The sequence below is a fragment of the Tachypleus tridentatus genome, chromosome 10 (genome assembly GCF_004210375.1).
Source record: "Tachypleus tridentatus isolate NWPU-2018 chromosome 10, ASM421037v1, whole genome shotgun sequence".
Classification (NCBI taxonomy): Eukaryota; Metazoa; Arthropoda; class Merostomata; order Xiphosura; family Limulidae; genus Tachypleus; species Tachypleus tridentatus.
The window spans coordinates 64,139,976-64,164,688 of record NC_134834.1 but is presented as its reverse complement, the minus strand read 5'-3'; the positions used below and the strand labels follow the sequence as shown (position 1 = coordinate 64,164,688).

The following is a 24,713-nucleotide window of genomic DNA, read 5'->3' as shown; positions in this document are numbered from 1 at the left end:
CATTACACCTTCTGGTATGAGATATTTGTTGCATTCATCTGCATAAGGAAAAATATGTCAAGTTATTAGTTTAGGAAGGATAACATCATTATATTCATTGTCAACACACTTATCAACTGTAACTATTATAAAACAATTTAACTTTAGTTTCTATCACTATGCTTATTACATTATAAAATATGTCAAGACACAATGATATTGTTTCACATTCTTAAATTAATTTACAAGTTGTTTTATAATTGAAAATGACCCTGTACAAATAAACAGGCTTTAGCAATAAAATCTGTTTTATTGGATAAAGAAAAACTCATTCAGGTTAAATATATATATATATATTAAGATGCAAAATGTAAGGATAGCTATAAATATTCCAAAGAAATGTTTTAAAGCTACAATGTTCTTGCAATATATAATTTTGAAGATATACTTCTCATAAGTGAAATATTCCAGTCAACTCTAATTGCATTATAAAGCCTGCCTGTTAATATCTGTTGCCTATATAGTATGATACAGTAATACATCAAGTGTCATGAACTAGCCTGAGAGAGATTTCCAATTTCAAGAAATACTTCAGGTTCTATAAGGAGGTGGAGGGTATTTTGTTCCTCCTCCCAAACTTTTTATATTGCTTAATTTGGACATCACCCAATCAACCAGTATTCCCTTGTACAAGTCTCAATCTCTATTAACAAATAAGTGTCAAGTGTACTTTTTATATATTTTTTTACATAAAATACAAGTAATAATATACATAATTATGATACTTTTCGTTTAAGAGATATGCACAAAACCAAGATTTAGCTAAGCCAATTTCTAGTTTAAAATCATTTAAAGCCAGGAAATGTTTGGTGAAAATTGACAAAGTGGCATCAAAGAGCTCAAACTAAAGTAACAATATTTAGTCCTGTGTATTTCATTGGGTCAATTTGGTTGTGCACTGTCCAGTATTGTAAATTACAGCTTTCAAATCACAAGTACTGTTTTACTGACATACTGTTCTGATCAATATGTAACAATTTTTAAGTAAATTGTGATTATCAGATGTTTCACAGACAAGTAATTGTGATTGTGGAAAATAAGTTAATTTTCAAACGATTCATAAAATGATTGTCATGTTAGTTCTGGCTAAATGCATCAAAGCAATTTTCTGTTTTCTTTTTTGTTTGTTTACTTTTGTTATTTTCATAAGAAAGTGATATTTTGAGTTCTTTAAACAACAGAGGGCATAACCTAGCAGAAAACATTCCTGGATGTTGGTCAGGGATTGTAACATTTGTTGATCACAACAGGCTTCTGTAATACACTCAGCACTTTAATCAGGTATGGTACGGTTATAAGAAGTGATGTACTCTTAAGTATTATAGTATGGACTTATATGAAATATGCTCTGCTTGGTTATCTTTTCATTGGTCAGCAGTTCTATATTAACAAAGATATTGCATAGAAACCTTGGAAAAGATGCCATTCTGTTTGAATATCAAAATATGAAGGCAGCAAGAGAAATACAGTTTTTATTATAAAATTTTAATTTAAAAAAAATATGGATATGGAGGACATTAAAGTTATGACCTACTTGCCATATAGAATGTCTACAAAGATTAGTAATGCAACATTTAACCTAATATCTTATGAAAATTACAACATATAAACCCAAGTGCCATGAAGTAAGCAATACCTATTAATGGTCAAAGAACAATGTTAACAAAAAAATAAGAATAAATATCAACTATAAATAAAGTTAGAAATAGTACTGAGTCTGCATATTATAAATATAATTTTTAGTTAACTTATTGGACTTTATAAAGTAAATTATGTAAATTAGTGATAAGCATTGAGACACTTGATTTGGTATTGTCTTATATTTTTATTCTTTATCATTTCAGCCTAAAAAATTTATTTCCATTTTATACCTTATTTTTTAAAGTACTCTACAACTCCTTCACACAATTTCCTTAACATATTCTAATTAATAAATTTGTGAATATTATTGCTTGCTAACTGATAAATGAACCAGTATCTATAACACAAAATGCCATTAAACTTGTCTGACTAAGTAAATGTTTCAAATTACTTATATACAAAAAAGTAAAAAATATATATTACTGTGTTTAAGTTTATGTAATTCATTATTTCATATACAAAATACAGCAATGTAATAATAGTGATCTTTTGTCCAATCAAAAGCAAATGAGCAGTAAGTGACTTTTCATGACAGAGAAGAATAATTAATGTTTTTAGTTTACAAAACTACCTGCAATTGATAATGGTTATTATTAATAACTGTGAAAACGTAAAAAATTAACCATATTTACTTTCTGTTGATTGAAGCAATGTATGGAAAATTAAATTAAATTTAGTATTCACATTTTTTCTTTACCCTCAAGAATATTAATCTTATTTGATCTTCTTGTCAATACTATGCTGTTGTTTTGTTGTAACTGATCTAAAAATACACGTTCTAGATGTTGTTTCTCAGATCCAGTAATAATTATCTATATAATAAGATTCAGTGTCTGTGCATCATATAACTCCTTCTTAACTGGTGGTTGCACCAACTTTTAAGTGGTACCAAATGAACTGTCTTTGTCCTGAGGTCCATATAAAAGTAAACTTTTCACTCTACCCCTTGGGGAACTTGGGAATTTCCCTAAAACCACTTCTCCTAAACGTCTAGACTCACCAACTTCTAAGTGATGAGAAATGAATCATACTGACCATGAGGTTTGCCCAAACGTAAAACTTTTCACCTAACCTCTTCCTGACTGAAGCTTTAAATTTATATTATAGTGTCCCTTTAAATATGGGCTTGTACCCCACAGGTGTTTAAATGTTGCAAAATGAATTGTCTCAGCCCTGGGGTTTGTACATAGGTAAAACCTATCACTCAACCCCCTTAAAAACCTAGGTATTTCATGAAAACACTTTTAACAGAATTTCCTGAAAGTGGGCCATAAATTTGGCATTGATTTACATTAGAGCACATAAATAACTAAGTCTACAAATTACTATCCATAACTTGGTTAAAGAAATTAAATTTATGTTATGGCAAAAATGATTATTAAACATAAAAATTGCAAACTAGTAGTTTAAACATTAAATTTACATTATAACATCCCTCTTAATATGGATCATAGTCCTACATGTTCATTAATTATGTACTTTTCTATATAGCAACATTAGTAATCTATTAATATAGTAATCTATATTGGAAAAGAAAGCACATCAGTATTTACTAATAGGTGGAAAATATTTTTTTGTTGATATCATTGTTGAAAAACAGGACTGCTGTTGTAAGTGCTGTAATGATGTAAAAAGTAATTTCTGAGTTATCAGGCAGGCAAAAAGTGGTAAAAAACAAGTCAAAAATAGCTTCAGATAAACCTAGCCTATAATGCTTAAAAAATTCATAATCAACTTAACAAACAATATAAAAGTACCACATTATTATGTTACACATGAAAATATTGGATAAAACAATCTGAAGTCTCTTTTTAGTTACAGTGAAACTGACTGATCACACTGCTAAAAAGAACTTTTCATAGTAAAGCCAGATAGAAATGATCACCCACAATGTTGTTCCCCATAAGTCTACTGCCAAGTGATCCCAATGTGTCTGTCCTACATGCCATGTCCATGGAAATAGTTCACCAGTTAGAGAATGGCCAACATATAATAAGATGGAATTCATTCCTGCATATAAAGAAAGTTTTTTATTCCTAACAGAAGAGTTTCATGTAACAAGAATTCTTTATGTTAAAGAGGAATCTCTACCCAACAGATTAGACAAATTTTGATTATTCTATTTCTAGGTTAAATGATAACTATCTATGTTATACAGGCAGTAAGAATCAACTATAGAATATCAGTCATGCCTATATTTACTTGTACATTACCTAATTCTAATTTGGTAATATGCAGTTATAAAAGTGATTTTTGTATTCAACTAGTAAACTGACCACATCAGTTTTTCATGATAAAGAGTAAAGTAGAAGATACTACAAAAATTTAATTTGTTTAAAAAAGACTGTACTTTACCTTAAATTAATAGGAATTCTATTTTAACACAACTTATATTAGCTAGAAACACAGAGAAAAATAACAGTTACTGACAAAATTTTAAGTACAATTAGAGACTGATTGGCCACATTCCCCAGCTGTGCTATCAAAAACTGAATGAACCATTACCTCTTTTTTTTAAAAGTGATTTTGTTCTAATTATATCATTTCCAGCAGTTAGTTAACTGGTTAATGTTACATTATCTCTACATCAGTAAAGTTGGTGCATAATAAATAACTAATATTCAAAGAAGTCTGAAAAGAGTTGAAGAAGAGAATGTACTGTGAGGACTCTAATGTACCTCATGTTTTTTCGTACATAAATATGAGGCACATTAGAGTGAGGTACGTACTATGAGGACTTTAATGTACCTCATATTTCCTCTCTCATAAATAGCTGTACTTGGACATGCTCACTTTTTCTTCAAGTGTTCTTGTCATTTTAATTACATAAAATTGCATATTGCACAACATTCACTTCAATGCACATTTGTATTATGTTATTAATAATAGTTATCAACATAATATTTTATGTAACTTGTTTAAATTAGGGTTCTGATAGATGATGAAAATTAACATTTTGTTCATATTGAAAGTAGTTTGTATAGCTTGTAGATAAATGGAAACACCAGAAGTAGCTATATTAGTGGAAGATCCAGTTAGTGCCTCTGGTTGGGGAATGCAAAATCTATTATCATATTGTTCTGATATATTTCATGCAACATATGCCAATAGCAGTTTTGTACCCTCAACTGCAAAAAGAAAATGACAATACACAATTTTATAATAGTTTAGAAGAGAAAGAATTCATTGATTTTTAATATTTTAATTTGATGCTTTGAAAGAGCAGAGTGTGATGCATTTTATTTGAGATATAATATGGGCTAGTCCTGACTAATATTGGAAATCAGTAACTGGTGAAAGATTGTCAGAGTATGAAAACAAAACCTATTCTAATTATTGATTTATATATATATATATAAACTTCTTTTATAATGTTTGGTTTCTGTTGTTAATTATTATGTTTAATAAACTTTATAAAATTTTGATAGCTTTTGTGATGTATTTAAAATAAATATATCTTACAATGTATCACAAAAATTTACACAATGCATGAACAATTAAAGAATGGATATACTTCGCATTATTCATTTACATGTATTTATACAAAATTAAATTGAGAACTTATAAATATAAAAAAATATCATTTACAGTCTTTATATCTGCGAGTTATTGTACTTACCAGAGAAGAAAAATGGTGCCCCAGTCCACCATTTCTTTACATCAATTATATAATATAAGATGGACAGAAAAAAAAACACATTGCTCCTGTAGCAAAGATGAATGAAACAGACCAGAGGTTCTTATTTATTGGTATCCAACCATCGTTTTTGTTGGCCTTACTTAATATGATGGCAATCAACCCCTAGTTTGATAAATAGAGAAAAATTAATTAAAGTTATTGTATCTTTATAAGTTACAGACTGGTAAACAAAGTAACAATAGCAAATTCATTAAGACTTTAAAAAAGAAACTTATTTTCAATTGTTCGGCTCTTTTCAAATGAATGCTGCTTCCATACTCTAATAAACTTTTCACATAATTAGTATTGCACTCCTTGAAATGAACTGCAATCTTAAAATAAAAATGCAGTTCTGACAATTTGTGTATTTTCACGTTTCAGTGATTTCCAACACCTGATATTTTGGCACCGTTTCTCTCTTCTTATTTCTCTAATGATGTTATATTAAGAACCATTCAAGGCAAATACAGTTATTTTTTTTATGTAATTTGGTAAAATTAAATTTATATAATTTTCAATTCAACAGTAAACCCTGTAATCACTCTACAACTCATTATGAATTTTTCTTTCCCTAACTAAAACTTGTTATTTCAGCAAAGAAATGAAAGAATCTATGAATAAAGAAGAGGCCTAACCTATCATTCTATTGACTATTCATTTGCAATAAACTAATTTTACTGAGTTATAGCTCTTCATGACCACTTGGAAAAGCAAACCAAAGAGATATAATGGCCCTTCATTAGGGATAGAATGAAAACTGTATGTATAATTTAATGCATAACTCCCATCTTTTGTTTTATTACCAATGCAGGTGTTTATTTCTTTTGAATTCACAAATGTGCACATATATGTGAATGATATAAGTACCAGTGAATACTTTGTGTATTTGGTATTCACAATTTTTGTTTCTAAAGCAATGTTTATGTAAAAATATAATTATTTAACACTGATGCACATTTTATTTGAACCATCTACTAGTTACTTGAACATATTGTGGCTGTTTATACAAAGCAGATAAAAAACAATCAAAATCTAAGCACTATTCTTATGGTACTTAAAAAAGATAAATGCTCGAGGGAAACAATTAAGTTCAGTATTTTTAAGAAGTGTATGTGTGTTTAACAAAACAATTTTTGGCACACATTATAGAATATTTTATTCTATTAGGTTGTAAGCACCCGTCCCAAAAAAAAAACAAACTGTCTCTGTGCTTACCAAAGGACTAAAGTAGGATCATATGAAAAACACTGTGAAGTATGTGAAAAGTAAGTAATGAATACCACAATTTGCATATACTTTCACAAAATAAACCCTTCCTCTTCAGTGCTGCCCTCTACATGGAAATGTTTTCTTTATGCATGCCACAAGCCTTCTTCTCCCACCTATTTGAAATGCTAGATGCCAACATGCTTGTCATCCAGACCATTATGCATCACATCCTCAGCAATATGAGCATGATATGCTCATGTGCAGTATGTGACTCCCTCTACACTTCTTACTTGGCAGTGTTTGAGGTCAGACATGTTCTTTTGTGAGCTTAATACTTCATGTTCAATTTTATTTTCCTCATGAAATGGCCATTTTATGCTTTCATTCAACCCAGTTCCTATATTAGTATTTATAAGTTAATTCTAGTTGCCTTACTTCTGCACTACATTTTAATGAACCTTTTCTGTGAATTCCAAAGTAAATGTTACCACTTCATGGGTTCGACCAATGACAAGTATTTATTTTCTCAAACCTCAAGTGTGGGCGACCCAATAGTGGATTAATCTGCTTTTATCCATCAATAAATCAAATATCACATGAAGCAACCTTTATCCCCAGACATCTCCCAACTCCTACTGAACCAGCTGAGCATGTGCAGGCTGACAAGGACTTTGGTCATATTCTTCTGGCATTCTCTTCCGTTCTCAATTTGAGATCCTCCTTGGCCTAAATTTGGTTTTTATGGATTTTATGACTGATGTTTGTAATGTTTTATCCCTTTCACCTATTTTTAATTTACCTCATACTTCCTTACTGCATGAACAATCTTTCAACCTTTTTGGTTTTCCCCCTCTCCCTCGATATTTGGGTTCATGCTGATCAATTTGTCTTACAATTGAGGGGGTTAGCATACTGTCTCCTCCATGGACTTCAGATTAATTCACTCTTTCTTACCATCATGTACACTACCCATTTAGATCAGCAGTTGTTAGAGTCCTTGTTGTTTATTCAGGGAATAGCTCCCAAATCAAATGTGAGTCTTACCCATGCACAATATTCTTGCCTGCATCTCATCATTACTAACCTTGTACAGTACTTTTCATCTATATACTTTCTATCTTAGGATCTCCATAGAAACCCTGAGGGGTTTCTGCAGATACTCTTGCCTTTCTCTTCTCAACTACTCTGTGTACTTCTTCTTCTTGTCTTCTTTGACAATACACCCCCTGTCGCTAACACTACTAGTGACTACTCAGTGTTTTCAGAGCTGGTGGGGGCTCAACTCTTTGAGTTTCTTCATCACATGCATCCCTTCGTTGATGATCAAAGGGTACTTCATGTTCTGTCAGAAGGATTCATTATCCAGTTTCTTTCTCACCTCCAGTTTCTCCTTTCCCTTCCCTTCCCTTCGAGATCCAATGACCAACCAGTATCAGTCAGAAGTAGTTCATGAACTGTTTTTGCAGTGAGCAATCACACCCATTCCCCATTCATCCAGGGGTTTTTATTCCTACATTTTTGTTGACAACAAGAAAAACGGGAATTAGCAGCCAGTAATTGATTTGTCTTGCCTCAACCTATTCATATCACAACCAAAGTTCACCATGGAGCCTTTTATCACCCTGAGATGGGCACATTCTCTAGGGTTGTGGATGACAAAAATGGATGTCTCCAATGGTTATCTACAAATACCAGTATCATCCTAGTCTAATCCTTATATTCGATATGTCCATCTTGAGTTGGTTTACCAATTTTAGGCTCTTCCCTTTCGACTTGCCTTGGCACCTTATGTGTTTTGTTGAATGATTTGAGTTTTGCATATGTAATGAATTTATTGTTATACATTTATTTTAATATCTACGTTTGTATCAGTTTAATATATGTAACTTGTATTGTTAAATGTATATTGTGCAAGTCCCACCTATTCTCTAAATTTGTAGAAAATTCTTGAAATTAAGAATCAACAATAAATGTTTTATAAAAACGTTGGCATAAATTTGAATATTGTTGCAATGTGAATTTTCAAGAATCTCACCTAATGAGTGTAAAAGGTAGCTATCACAAGACGTGGGGAGACAATAGAATATTGTTGGTCAAGTGTAGTGTATAAGTCCTGGAAGCTATAATTGTGATTAATGCTTATTAATCTGAAAACCACAGAATATGGACCAGGAACATTTATGGATTTTGAGGATTATAAACTGTTCAACTTCACTGAATTAATTTCAGGCATTAGTATTTTTCCAAGGACATTAAACATCTTCATCAGTAAAAAGTCAGCTTGTAAGTGGCATAAGGCCAACCAAGAATAGACAGCTAGCTAGCTTAAGCAAATTGTAACAATATTAACTAAAAATTAATTTGTTCATTATGGACCTGGGCCATCAATAAAATATTTTGTTCCAGACCAGATAGAAGATTGAATACTGTTTGTGAGTTCTTAAAATATTTATATATAGATCATTATTTGTTATAACTATTTGTAATAACTATGATTATTAACTGTATTGTTATTTGTATATTAAAATATGTTTGTCATAAAGAAAATTGTGTGTATCAATCTTGTTGGCAAATATCATAAATTTGATACATATTAACATTCAATTGACTTTCAAATTAAAACTTCCAATTATTTGAAATCACAATTCGTAATGTATGTAACATAATAAATTGGAGGCTCATGTCCTAGATCTGAATCAGAGACAAAATTTAATCTAATTTAAAATACAAATCTTAATTCAATATATATTTATCAGTGCCAACAAGATTTGATCATGTCTGATTATCAAGGTTTTCTTGAATCATGTCTGGCTTTTGTCCAGTCCTTGTTGAGATTATTTAGTTTCACACAGTGATTTCCCTCCATATTAGCTAGCTCCATCTGTCTGTGTTCCCTGGATGTGTACCAATGCAAGTGGAAGGTATTCCACACTTGGTCTACTACCAGAGGGTTTCCCACTGACAAGCCTACTGTGGCTCATGTGGCAGAAATTTTTTCTCTGGATCTTAAACTGAGTCTTTAATCTCCTTGCCATCTGGCTTTATCCAATATTTTTCATTTTTTCTGATACTATAGAGTTTTTATTTTTCCTGCTCATATGTTACTTCCAGATCAGACACCCTCCAAGACATTCTGGGATGTTAATGTGGTCCAACATTCCCTTACAATACACCTTTGTTTGAAACACTTTCCTCATGTTCCATGTTTTCATCTTTCCTTCAAAATATATTTACTTCTTTTCTTAGCCTGTGGACATAAAAGGTCAGATTTGGTTGCCAATGGTATTTCACATACCCTTTATCACCCTATCTATCTTCTCCTTTATCTGAATCATTCCCTTCTCCCAATGTCCTCGGCAACTCAGGAAGGTGATTCTTCCTTTTTTCTTATTCCCCTTCCTTCTACTTCCCATTTTTACCCTTTACTGGATCTAGATTGGCTTCTATGTCCAATTAGGATTTTTCATTGTTATAATGCTCGTACTACTACTTTCTGGTGTACATGTTCTTGATTCTATATCACCTGGCAATCCTTCTTCCTTCATGATCTTTCACCTTCTACCCTTACCAATTGGGTCCACAATTTTGGTTTGACTGGCATATTTTTCCTTACCTTCTTTCTCTCAGACTTTTTCCAGGTGTCCTCCCATCAGATCCAATCATCTCACTTTTTATCCTTGCTTCTTGTCTTCATTGTCCAGCAGAGGAGATTCTGCAATCTGGCATGTGGGCCACTCCCAATACATAGATCACTTACTACCTTCATCATATCACGGCTTCCTCTTTATCAGGGTTTTGCCCACTACTTATGGACCTTCTTCAGACTTTGGTGTTATTCTAACTGGAAAGTTTTTATTCCTACTTTCTTTATTTTGGGGGGCCTTTATTTACTTTTTTATCACACAGATCCAACTCTGCAGCAAGTGGTGTCTAATTAGGTATTATTTAACTCTAAATCCTCACTGCTGAGCCATGTTTACTCGTACCTTATCTTCTGTGGCTTCACACACACTTGACAGTGAATATCCTCCTAATATTTTGTTTCATAAGCATGCACGTCCAATACCATATGACCTATGGACTGTATGGGTAAAGCAAAAGGGGATTGCTGCCTATCCTTGTCATGGCTAGAGTGAATAACTCATTTTTGTCTTGTTTTCAAAATAAGGTTTTATGATCATCCATTGCACTGTCTATAGTGATGATGTTCCTCTAGACTCTCCACTGCAGTGTCACCCTCCTTTCTTCAAGTGGAATATAGGAGTCTTTGCTACTTTCCAGTTCCAAGCCACTGGGGTGGTGAACCATAAAGGTACCCTGTTGAAAGCATTCCACACAATAACCATTCAGTTACAGAGTAGAAGGTGGTATTCTGTAGGTATAGCTGACATAATATCCTCCAATACAATGAAGTGAGATGTCAGAATGCAGTTCACCCCTTTGATTGAGAGCCCTTATCCTACCCTCGTATGTAAGTCTGTATCCATGTGATAGACATCCTTCCAATAACAAATGTCAATTTCCCAGATCAATAGCTCAGAGGTATTCCTCATGTCATACCCTGAAATTGGAGTTGTTCTTAATCTTTAGTTTTTGGGTTTGAGGTAAAGATGGTAATCCTCATTCTATCCTCAAGCAGATGTCAGTACTCTGAGAGAAGGGTTTGGATGTAGTTTACTGAGTGAGTAGTGCAGTTTTCTTCTCCTAATCTTTGGAACTTGAATCTCACATTTTTAAGTATACACTTCAGACACTGGGGAAGGGGGAGTACTTCTGTCGTTCCCTCACACTAATCCCTCTTCCTTCTCAATGTGGGATTCTACCTAATTTTGTGAGAGGGGGTTTTGTCCCAAAAATATATTTCTGATAGGTACTTACCTCACTCACACTTCCTGTATTTGCTCCATCATTCCTCTGGTGCTGATATCTTCAGTCAAACTTTGAAGTGATAGTTTGGTAGAGGAGTGTAGAGGGAGTCAAATGGATCATATGAGCATGTCCTGCTCTTATTCTGAGAATGTGATGCATGAGCAACATGTTTACATCTTGCAATTCCAATAGGTGGGAGCAGAAAGCTTGTGGCATGCATAACGAAAAATCGCACATAGAAGGCAGCATTGAATGAGAATAGCTAATCTTGTGTGAAAGGTAAGTACATATCAGAAATGCATTTTCAGTACAAGAAAGTTATAACTTTTAAACAATCTTGAATAAAAATATAATTTTCCTTCAAATGTCAAGAAAACCAGTTCACAACTTCTGTTACAAATTCAAGTATATATAATTTAGGTAAGGTTTGAATTATTGATTTTAACAGTTATTGCTAATGAAGTATATGTGAATTATTTTTTTAAGAGTACCATAATTACTGCTTTAGTGTATGTGACTTAGGTATCTACGATTACCTACACTAATACTATTTGCTATTATGATATGTTATTTATGTAGCTACAATTATTAAAAAGAATTATATCATTACTAAAACTATATGTAACACCTTCATTACAAATGAAAACAAAAGGTGTACTAACTATAACTGTGCCCCAAATAAACCATCTCACAATTCTTGGCTTCCATTCCTGATATGTCAGCAAAATTTTTCCTGCCTAAATAAAAATAAAATGTAAACTAATTATGAAAACCTTACATAAATAATTAAAATCTTATAGAAGTTCTTCACTTTTAGATTATTACAAATAATGAAAACAAAATTTTGTAGATATGCATTTTATATATACATATGTATATTAGAAGGGTGAGATACATTGTACTGCAGTTATTCGAAATACTAAAAATGAAAATCTTTTTGAACCAAACAACACTAAGAAGAGAATGTAATGATTATTAAAACACTCTGTTGATGATAAAATGATTTATTGCTTGATATTTATCATTTGATGTACCTTACAGTTACATGTTTGTGTAACTGTGTACTTTGGTAATATTTACATCTTTAGCTGTTACTCAACTACACCAAACAAAATGTTTTTTCATTCTTATGGGATTGATGAAGGCTTTAAAAAAAAAAAAAAGGTGGGAACTTGCTCAAGAAGTTCATGTAAATCACCAAAATCATTTATCAAGAACAGAAGAGTCAGCTTAAAAATAATAGTTGTAGAACCACTGTCAATCAACATGTTACAAGGCTTAAATCTAAGCAGAACAGAATGAAGATCATTAAGTTAGTTCTCTTAGGCCCCTACATGAAAGTTCAAAATTTTTATTTTTGTAATGGAAAAGACCTTCAACTATGTTAGTTCTTCATTTGTGTTTATGAAAGTATATAATGATCAGTGGTTGCACAGTTTGTATTCCTTTCATTTAGGTGTTGTAAAGAAAAAGCACAATTTGACATTTTATAAAGGATCGATCAGAAAATAAAAATGTGAAGAGTGAACAATACTGTTTTTGGTTTTATTGGTAGAACTGTAGAAAATATTGCACATTATAGCAGAAAAATGTGCATTATTTCAATTTAGAATAAAAAAAAAAAAGATTACTCTTGATCTATTTTTATACAAAAAATGAAATATAATAAATATAGTATATAGTTTGATTTAAGAAAGAAACTTACTTGCAGACCAAGGAAAACCAAAAAAATAGATGTCAAAAATCCTAAGATTCCTTCTGGGTCATAAGGAAGTTTTGTGAGATATATGACCTATTTGAAAATTCAAGCTTAATTCAATAAAGGGAAATTTGAAATAATTCATGATGATAATTATAAAGCATGAAATGTGTATTTCATCTCAAAGGGAAAAACTGGAGGTGTGTTTGATGAAACTTTAGTTAGAGCTTTTCCCTGTTAGTTTAGAAAATGAGTACAACATAGCATTATGCAAGCTTTAAAATAAAATAATTAATCCAAAACATGTGAACCCAAGTAAAAAGCAGAAACACAATCTACAGCTTAATACATTTGTAATGTCTTCATAAGGTAAAAATTTTATCCTTAAACATTATTTCCTCTGTTGTAAACACTCATAGAAGAAATTTGTAATTTTTGTTGCCATTTCTGGTTACTAAACATAATTTTTTTTAATTCCCTACTTTCCCTTAATAAAAATTATAGTTTACAATTTCTATATTTTAATAATGTGCTTTGCAGTTATAACACCTGAAGATTTCTACTAAGGATGCAATGTATGGTTTCAACTTAATATTCATGAGCTGGTACACACTTTGTTTATAATATCTTCTGCACAACTGACTGAGAAAAGAGATTTTATTACTTAACTATTATGGTTAGTGCTTTTAGAAAAATACAAATTTAAATTCACATGTAAGATGATTATTATTGCTTTTTGAAATGGTGAGTACAGTTTTTGATATATTGCTTGATTTAAAGACAGTAACTTCAATTCACTTGGTTCATTACAATATAAATAAATTATACAGAGTACATATTCTCACAGCTAATTTAAGCAGAGTACTTCTCCATGAACTAACCACTGTACTTCTTTCCAAACTGACTTCATTAAATTTCTCAAAAAATAAACTGAGCAAATTACATTCAAACAAATTGATTTGAGAAGTGCAATTACAAATTATATTTGCATTTTCATACTAAACATACTATGTATCTACAAAGAAAGTAGACTAAGTACAGAAATACATATATGCATACACAAAAAAACATCTTATTTAATAATACACCTTTATGGTAGGATGCTGGTAGATATGTGCTTCTCCCAAAATAATTCTGTCAATGTAACCTGCTGCCCCTCCTGTACAGTTGAAATAATCACCACCATTATGGATACCACCAGGGCCAAGATAGCCTCTAGATTAAAAATACAAGAGTGATGCAAATTTACAGTTTTTCTGCCTTATATACTTGCTCATTTACTGTAGTAGCAAACTTATTGCAGTAAAAATATGATCATATAAGATAAGAACTATACAGTGAAAGGTCAGTTTAGATGTTATAATAATTACAGTTATCTGTGACTGAAGGAGTTTAACAGGCCAACAAAATCTTGAAGAAAAGCTATTTTTATAACTTTACTATTTTTCAAGACTAAAATTTAGTCTATATTATAATATCTGAACACTGTTGTCTAGTGAAATTCATGTATGAGTACACCAACATTTAAAGATTTGCAAAAACTAAAATATAATAGCTTTATTTAAAATTCAACTTTAAAAACTATAAGAACATTTTAACTAAAAATACCAAATAAATATTTTGTAAAAACAAGAATGTTTAAACAGCATTTAATATTATATAAATGTGTGACAGGTACCGCCACATTTACAGCACAAAAAACAAATTAGACTGAACCAATACTTACTTTGGACATCCTGGTACTTCAAGGAAAAATGTCAAGAGAATATGAGTTAACAGGACACAAAGCATAATCAGCCATTCCAACCAATATGGCAGGATGTCTCGAACTGAGGCTAACTTTGTTTTCTGCATGTATTCCACAAATGTTCATATAAATACGCAAGATGTCATTAAAATATGTTAATGTTACGCCTTGACAGAAAAAATAACTTAAAATAATTTTATTTTCCATTTTAAAATACATAATTAAAGATTTATAAATTACTTATATAGGGTGAGACAGACAAGAAAAAAAAATCTTTAAAATATTTCTGACAAGCTGTTTATAAGAACACTTAGTTTAAAGAATGTGCAGATGTGTTTGGATCACATTTATGATATGTGCAAGAAAAACACTAGGATAAATTTCTAATAATTGCATAGAAAATTTCAAAATACATATCTAACATGTGACATTCCTTCATTTAAAAAAATCTAACCAATAACATACACAAACATTTATTATTTCATAAATTATAAAAATACTGTTGTTTCTGAAGACTCAGCACAAATCTTGTATCATCTTCCCAACACAAATAAAAATGATAGAAGATTTCTACAAGAATCTCAACAAAAAAGTAATATTATAGCTGAAATAGCTACTAATTTCTTCTGTATAGAATTTATGCTTATGGAATTATATTTAGTCAATTTTTCTTTCATGCAGCTCTGCATTTAATTATGACATTGATATAAAGTATATTTTGAAAGGTTAAAAAATAGCCCTCATCCTTTTAAGCAGTTAAAGATTACATAATATAACTTGAATCTGAAGCAAGAACTACATGTCTGTAGGAGTTTCTAGGAAGTTCCTCAATTCAAACAGGTAATAGAGACACTTGTACAAACTTGTTTCAGATAATGAGATTAGCAGTTTAAGTATGTATTGACCCTAACATTTTGTGGAATACTGCACTGAACCTTTGGTGCCACTGGTGAACCTGGTTTTCACAAAAGATTAGGTGTCTTTTTTTTTTCTATCTTAATCTTAGTCATAATTCTTGGTGTTCTAAAAAGGATTTTTCTTCACCCACTAGCCAGTTAAATTCACAATCACAACAACAAAAAACCTAAGCCAGCCAATATGTAGAATACTCTACAAATAACAATCATACTAAATAAAGAAACTGCTTATTTGTCCAGTAGAAATGTTTATGGTTTTTGCTGTTCAGGTTCAATTTATTTTTTACATACAATTTCTGAAAGTTCCATCATTTTTTGTGGAAACTTTTAGCTTCCTTTTGTTCATCAGCATATCTGAAAACTACAGTATAAAGGTATTGTTTACATTATATTGCCACCTTTTTATCAATGTAAAAAATTCAAAACTAAAGTATTTCAGTATGAAATCATAAACAATTCATATTTCATACAAGTTATCAGTACTTCAGATAAAAATCAGAAAAAATACCAAAAATCAATGCACACTTCCATTATTTTCTGAAAATTCCTAACAGTTCAATCTGTCTTTTCTATCATGACTTCATCAATTTTAAAGTTGTTGTTTCTCATTTATACAAACATTGTGAAGTAGGGGTTCATGTGCCTCAGAGCTCCTCAGCAGCTCAATGGCAAATCTGCATGTTTCAGGTGCTAAAGTTGGATTTCAATAACCATAATGAGCACAGCACAGATTGTTCATTGTGTAGCTTGTATTTAAGAACAATCAAACCAATCATATACTTTAAAATGTAATTAATAAACTTTGATTGTTGTTGTTGTTTAGAATTAAGCACAAAGCTACACAATGGGCTATCTGTGGTCTGCCCACCACTGGTATCGAAACTCAGATTTTAGTGTTGAAAGTCCACAGACATACCACTGAGCCATTGGGGGGCCAATAAACTTTGAACAATTGTTTTACCTGATGCATATCATTAGGCTTAGCAAAAAGCATATGAACTGAAGCCACAACAAAGTAAGATATTCCAAATCTTTGCAAAACTCCTGGGATTCTGATTTTTTGTAGATTATTATCTGAAAAAAAGTAATTATTTCATAAATAATTTTTATATGAGCATATTTAAACAGTACACAAAAGTTTTATTTGCAATTTTAATTTAGTATGTACAGTTTTCTTGTATTTGTAGAACTAAAAATATTTTAGTTATTAATACACCCAGTCACTTGCAACATCATTCAAAAAATTACAAATCTACTTTTAGCAAAATTGATTCTATAAATTATAGGACAAAAAAATGAAATGTTTATTTAACAATAATTTCCTTTTGATACTTTACGAGGGTTACCAAAACCTATCTCACTCATAATAATGAATGTTATTTTAAAATTATTCCAAACTCCATCTCCATGTAAAGTTTTTTGTACTTGCTCAAGAGAAACAAATTATTCTACTATGTTTTGTAATACCTACATCCCCCATAAGTGTTCAAAATTATTCCCAAAGCAAACAAAATACAGGAACGTTTCAAAACTTTCTTTAAAATTTTCCATCTTGGTACAGATTTTCGTAACAAAGACCTTGTAGAGAAAGCCATGGACACTCCCATTGTCCAAATAAACCTATGAAGTAAACATTAAGTCAAAAATACATTATGAGTGTGCCAAAAGTTTTATCAAAACATTTTATTGATAAAAACTAAGATAAAATATTTAAAATAAAAAAGATTCATATATATATATATAAAATGTAAAATAGTTTACTATTAAAAGTTTTTAATTTTATAATTTTCATTACACATTGAAACAAAGTTTACACGTGTATATTTGCATACTGTTTCCTGATAACAGAATATATCAACAAACTTCGATGAATATTTTATAATGTTATTTATAAATTACATATTGAAAAATTGCAATAAGCAAAATATTTAAAGGCATATTTAAAAACTTAGAGCTTTTCTCAAAACATTGAATTTAAATAGTAATCCAGATACCCAAAAACATATTTTAAAATCTCAAAGCTTTGCTCAAAGATCAGTAGGCTTTAAACTCTTCTACAGGTTTGAAAATACATTTAACATACCTTAGCTTTGTCAAAAAAAATTGTTAAAGTAAATCAAGGGTAAAAATTAAGTTTAAAATCTCCAAGTTTTATTTAAAGATTAATAACATAGAGAAACAGTGGAATGTAAACATAGAGAGTGATAATCATAAGAGAACAAAGAAAAAGTAATAATGATTCGATAATGCCTTAGAGACAGACAAAAAAGTTAATAAATGTCAATTATAATGTTTTTCAAGAAAAAGACCTTATGTTTACCTATAAAATATCATATTAGGCAAGCTATATTTTAAAATGTCATATTTTGGTGTGCAGCTATTGGCTGAAACACCAAGTTAGTGTTTTATTTTGGAATGTTTTAATTTTTTTATAGGCATTTGTTTGTTTTACAAATTTTATGCAAAGCTACACAAGGTCTATTTATACTAGCCTTCCCTAATTTAATAATGTAAGACTAGAGGAAAGGCAGCTAGTTATCACCACACACTACCAACTTTTGAACTGCTCTTTTACCAACAAAAATAGTGGGATTGACCATTACTAATAACACCACCACAGCTGAAAGAGTGAGCATGTTTAGTGTGATGGGGATCTGAACCCATGACCCTCAGATTATGAGTCAAGCATCCTAACAACCTGGCCATGCTGGACCATTTTTTTCTGGATCTTATAATTGCTATATTTTTATCTATTTTCCACTTTTTATTTAAAACTTCAAGCTGGCCTATGCTGATTAATAATAAAATCCATTCATTGCTATTTTAGCTGACAATTTACAGATGTTTTGTCTTGGTTGATAATTACTAATGATGCTAAATGACAGATACTTTTAATAATGATGAATAACTTTAACAATCTGATTCAATTACTGATTACTGGTTATAAGAACTCTTAAACCTTACACTCTATTCAAGAAGTCTTAGTAATATTAATTCAAGTGCTTGTCCTAGAACTCTTTAAAATATACTCAGTGAACAAGAATTCAAACTAAATAGTAATTAACTCAATAATACTAACTGACTAGACTATCATTAAATATTCTTGACTGCATTTCTAACTGTTTTAGAGACCTATCAGTTATTATACCAAGATTCCTTTCCTTCATAACACTATTAAGGTTTTTCCCATCCATATTATACTTATAATTCAAATTATGATAACCCAAATAATTACATAATAAACATGAATAAAAAATATTAAGAAATTTCACACACAGTACTTGCTGCAAGTCTCTCTCAACAATTGCTCAATACTGAAGTAACTAAATGAAAGGGCTAAACCAAAGAGTAGGACTACTTCAAGGTACTGAATACCTGAGAGAGAAATTGGCAAAACTATCTTTTATATATGGTCTTTTGGGGTCTGGTGATTAAGGTGCTTAATGTGTAATGTGTATGAATACCATACAAACTGTGTGGTGTTACAATTATCAATCTTACAAGTCATGAGTATTCTAAGAGTTGACTCTAGGTACTGCAGTTCAAAATTAAGGGCTGTGACAGATCGGCTTAGTAACAATACCATATATTACACTCTTCTTTACTTGCACTCTTAAAGTTCTTTAGAATAAACAAACAAATAACTACTTCACTTTATAATGTTTTTGTCAAAAAGATAATCTGCAATGTCTTAAATTGACATGTTGAATTTCAACATTTTTTCTTCACCAATCGGTTAGTGTTCAAGGTATCAGTGAAAGTCTTCTGTTGTTTAGTAAGTGTTATGTAAAGTATGTTTTCCATTCATTTTTGTTCATGTGATTCTCAGAGGAGAACCATCTAGCATTGCATTTAGAACAATGTAAGCCAAAGAGATAAAAATTTTAGGATTTCAATAAATATAAACAATCAGTATTTTGTGTTTTACCCAAAAGAGCTTATAACTGGCTGACAACAAACTTTCAAACAACTGATAAACTACATTCTTTAAACATGTAAGAAAGTTTTAATATATAATGATGAAGAAAATTATTCAGGGTGATCCAGAATTGATACAACACTGCACAATGACATGCAAAAGAAAAATGTTTATGACAAAAACACTCCTAATCCATCATTTGGCCACTAGAGGGTTGTTCAGGTATAAAGGGGTTAAATGCCTACACTTTTTCAGTACATAAAGTGAAAGAATGTGTTAAGAATGCCAGAGCATACACTTGCAAAGTACACTGAAGTAATTTAGCTTTACGGCAAAAATTCAAAAAGTGCTGCAACAGCTACTGATTTTATTTGCAAATATCCTAAAAGAAATACAATACTGAAATCATCAGTAGTCAGATTAGAGGAATGATTTCTTCAAATAAGAATTTAATATTACTGAATGTTCCTCTTGTAACCATATTATGCATCACAGTGTCTATGTCATAAGATTTTAAATTTTTTTCTTTTGTAAGTTGCCATCTGGTCACTTACCCTTCACTTTTCACAATGGTCTAACAATGTTACATAAATTATGAGTCACCCTGTATTCTGAAAGAAATTCCCACCACCAGTATTAGCATTGACATACAAACCATGGGAAGACGAGATCTGCTATGTAAAGTCCGTTCCATGGAGCATGCTCAAAAAACCAGTATTTGCCTCCTCCATAATTCACAAATATCATCACCACTAATGCAATGCTAAGGAGAAAAAAAGAAAGAGTATATTTATTTTGTGACACTTACAAAATGGTTAACACTAACTATGGAAATACATCAGCCAGTGTTATTCTATTTAAAAAAGAGTCTTAACACATCATTCACAACTGCTAACACTTGAGGTCCATTGTTCTCTGTATCTTTTTTTAAAGATAGTGTTGTAGTGACTGCTGTCATGGATAAATAAATGTATAGAGGTTCTGAACATGGAAAAAAAAGCAAAGTGCATCACAGTGCTCATAAACAGCACATAATTGTTGTTGTTTTTTATGAATAAGAGTTTATAAACCTGTAACATGGCCACTTACATTTTTGCACCATCACAGCAGGTCCTCCTAGCTTGTCAAAATACATATCCATTTTGATTAGTATATTCTCAAAAATATGAAAATGATCTTCAGGTTTAGCATTTGCCGTGTCTTGCTAATGTACTGTTCTCTCAATAATTTCGAAGTAATTTTTCATAAGCTACTACAAAGCAACTGCTACTTGTTCCCTACCCACATTGTTGGGAGTTTCGATAAATATTGCCCCAAAATATCTGACAGTGGCTAAATGATTTCTGGTCTTATTCTGTATAACAACAGCTAAAGCAGATGTCATGTCATTTGGTAAATAAGTGGCACTTTTTTTTAATAAGTCATTCTTTTATACTTAATGGGATGCTAGCAACTTAGATGGTTAGTACGCTTCTAGAAAAGTCCATTATATTCTGAAAAAAAAAAAAAAAGTATGTAATACAATACTGTGGTTCTCATTCTGAATCATTTATTTTCAATGTTGTAATTAAATATTAAAAACATTGTCTCACTTAACACCAAATTCTCGTACATTTTCACACACAACATTGTTGATACAGTGTTTCTGCACTGGCTTGTCTTTGGATATCCTTTAATTTTCTCAGGTTCTTACTTTCAGTTGCAACAGCCAGATGAGATACCAGCTGGATCATTTTGATAGAATTATATTAAAATAACCTACATAAAAAATGAAGCATTATGTGTACATTGTCAGAATATTTCGAGCAGGAGGCAGTTTCTGGTATTTTATACCATGCTGAATTGCCCTATTCAGTGAAAGTTAGTTAAGAATCAAGCTTCTTGATCAGCCATTTCAGCATATGGCTGATCCTCTGATGTTGTTGGCATTATTTTTAAAGAATGTTTTAAACCCATGGTTGTTAATTTTTCATACATTTGTTTTAAAATAAATGATAAGCTTCCCTGAAGAAGTAAAACGTTTTGCTGTTAATTTTCGTACCCCCCACTCTTGTGTAACTTCAGCTGATGTTTATGCTTGATCGACTTTGACATGAATACTCTAAGAGTTGATATATACAGATTAATATTCAAAATGAAATAAGTTTTTTTTATGATTAGTATATGTTTCAACATTTTCTATGAAAACAAAACAACAAAAATGAGATCACATGAACTATAACAAACAGTTTTTAATTAGTATGCATGTTTCCATTACGTAATTCAAGTCTGTAAAATAGTGTGCCATGAGCAACATTAGATATTTTTTACCTTAATCTCTCCTCTTTAGAAAAAAAACAACAACACAAAAACAATCTTTAAATAAACTATAAATTAATGGAGTAGGAAGTATTGTTTTAACATATATTCTGTCTTATTGTTAAGTCTTCATCCATTCTTTAAAAAGCATCAAACTGTAAGCCTAAATGAAATATGTTCCATACTTAACTAATTATTATAAACAACAATTAGAAAAAAAAGATCTTCCATGAAATGAGCTAATTGTTTAAAGTAGAATTAGTTTTTCTTCTTTTTTACGTACCCTCTGAATGTATCCAAAGAGCGAAGTCTTTTGTTTTGTGGAGGTATTGTCTGTTGACTGTTTTCCTTTTCTATGGTGCAAATTTCCTTTCATAAAAGACAGTTATATGTGTTATTAGTTGGTAGAACTGACATTTTTTTTACATAATGAAAAATATAATTCCTCTAAAACTTATTCAAATAAATTATTTACCACCTTAAACAACTACTTGAATGAATGGTAAAATTATCAATCATAGATAAAAATGGCTAATTTACTTGATGGGTTATGTGATTGCCATTCAAAAAGTTTCCATTTGTAATTATTTAACAAAGTTGTTGTCCATAATCTGCAAAAGTGATTAAAAAACAAAAGGGAGATTAAATTAAAGTAGGTTCTGAAAATGTCTTGTATCTGTCACTTCCAATATGAATGTTTTTAAAAATGTTAACATTTGGTACTTAAACCTTTTCAATTATATCAGTATAAATGATCTTCATTGTGAAGTACTACTAAAAGTCTTTGATAAAGAATACCATGCAAGTTATTTTTATTGAGAGAAACAAAAATTGTAGTTATAAGTGCATACATAACTTTTTATATAGTTTTACAAGTGTTTTTGTAGAACAACATTTCTACTAACAACTCAAAATGGTGATGTTTATTAAACTCATAATAAAGAAACAAAATAAGGTAAACTCTCAGTTTATTATTCATGAATACAACAAACTACCCAACCAGGGATGTTTCAGAACAGTTTAGATCATGACTAGATATTAACCTCTTTCAAAACTCTTGGGTAAATATTATCTGGCCCAAGAGTCTTATCATTGTTTTGAACTTCCCAAACATTTTTCTTACAAACTCAGAATGAAATGATTATCTTGTTTGATCTTGATTCCATCTATCAACTCTACAAGTCAAGGAGATTTACTTGAATCTTCATTAGTAAAACTTGGAAAACCCAACCATTGCATAATCATCAGAAATGAGTCTTCCTTTATTATCCCTCAAAGGTCATACACCTGTCTCAACATATTGCTTACCCTTAATGTAACTAAAGAAATCTATACTATTATATCCTTACATTTTGAGCCAACCTTTTCTTAATATACATTTTTTTGCTTTCCATATTTCCTGTTTGACCAACTCTTGATCTTTTATAATCATCAGTATAGGCTTCTTCATTTGATGATGTTTTTATTCAATTTTATCCCTTATACCCTTTGTAGGCTAACCAGTTTTTTTCAATTTGCAGCAATACTATTTTGTTTTACAAAAAAACATGTCTATTTTGACTATTCCAAAACCTATTTAAAACATTTTGACACATTTGATCAGTTTCTCCAATTAAATCAGTTACCTAGTTCACAACAGTTATTTCTTGCATCCCTTCAAAATTCACATTTTGAAATATTTAACCAAAATCTCATTTTTGTAAATTCTAATGCAGTAAACAACAAACTTAATTGACCAATGGTGACTTGTATCCAGATGTTTCCTGACCTCTGCCCTCTCAACCATATTTGTACAAGAAGTCAACATTAATTCTAAAATATATACTCATCTTTATACACAGTTCAGCCATCTTCCTCAGCTCTTCTGCACATTCTGCCAAAGAGATTTGCATGCCACTAGCCTTGTAAAAAATTCTCACCTAATTACATACGACTTTACACAAATTTGCATCACTGCATGATGATGCCATCATGCAGCAAAATCCCTCCATGCATACTAACTTATCCCATGCATTTGCACACATGAATATTCACATTTTTCATTAATACTATATTGGCCATATATGTTTAAATTTCTTGTCTGTGGCTCATTTAATAAGGTATTTGTATTTCTTCTTTAACAAAACTTTGATTTTTGTTTTCTTTAGCTCTTGTTTCAAAAGCTATCATATCTTATTATGATTTCTTGAATGGCAGAGTTTTATATTTAGTTCCCGAGTGTATGACACTGTCCACACACTGGCTTTACTTCTGCTGTTACTTTTGGAAGCCCGTTAACTATCAGGGTAACAATAGCCATTGCTTAATGTGTTGTGAATTTCTACATGTTTTGTGGGCTTATCCTCATTCCTTTTTCCTTTCCAGGATAGGCCCATTAACTCTTCTCTTGACATGTAATCTTGAGATATTAATGTTCACTTTCTAGTCATCATCTTTTTCATTCTCTTTCATCTCTTTTTCTTGTTGGCCATTGGGTAAATTTTTTCCAGGCAGATATATTGACTCTCTTTGCACATCCTTCTCATCTCTATACCTTTCAGCTGTTTTATCTCTTGACAGTTTTTCAGCTTCCATGAATCACCATTCTTCCACTACCTCAACATCTTTAAGTAGAATGGTTATCACTTCTGTTTCAGGGGCTTCCTTTCATTCAAGAGGATCCCATTAAATGGCTAGTGTTGTCTCCCAGGGAATAC

The 24,713-nt window shown here is 30.9% G+C and overlaps 1 protein-coding gene across 1 annotated transcript in view; it reads right to left on the bottom strand.

Annotated features, from left to right (window-relative positions):
• Positions 1-269: 269 nt before the first annotated feature.
• LOC143229449 (heparan-alpha-glucosaminide N-acetyltransferase-like) overlaps positions 270-24,713 on the bottom strand; it is a 37,857-nt gene continuing 13,413 nt past the window's right edge. The window contains 11 exon segments of the mRNA XM_076461785.1: positions 270-3,690; positions 5,300-5,377; positions 5,380-5,482; positions 12,100-12,174; positions 13,143-13,229; positions 14,225-14,351; positions 14,863-14,984; positions 16,762-16,874; positions 17,272-17,420; positions 20,375-20,482; positions 22,301-22,386. Of these exon segments, the coding sequence (XP_076317900.1) occupies positions 3,515-3,690; positions 5,300-5,377; positions 5,380-5,482; positions 12,100-12,174; positions 13,143-13,229; positions 14,225-14,351; positions 14,863-14,984; positions 16,762-16,874; positions 17,272-17,420; positions 20,375-20,482; positions 22,301-22,386 (1,224 nt within the window). The 3' untranslated portion in view covers positions 270-3,514.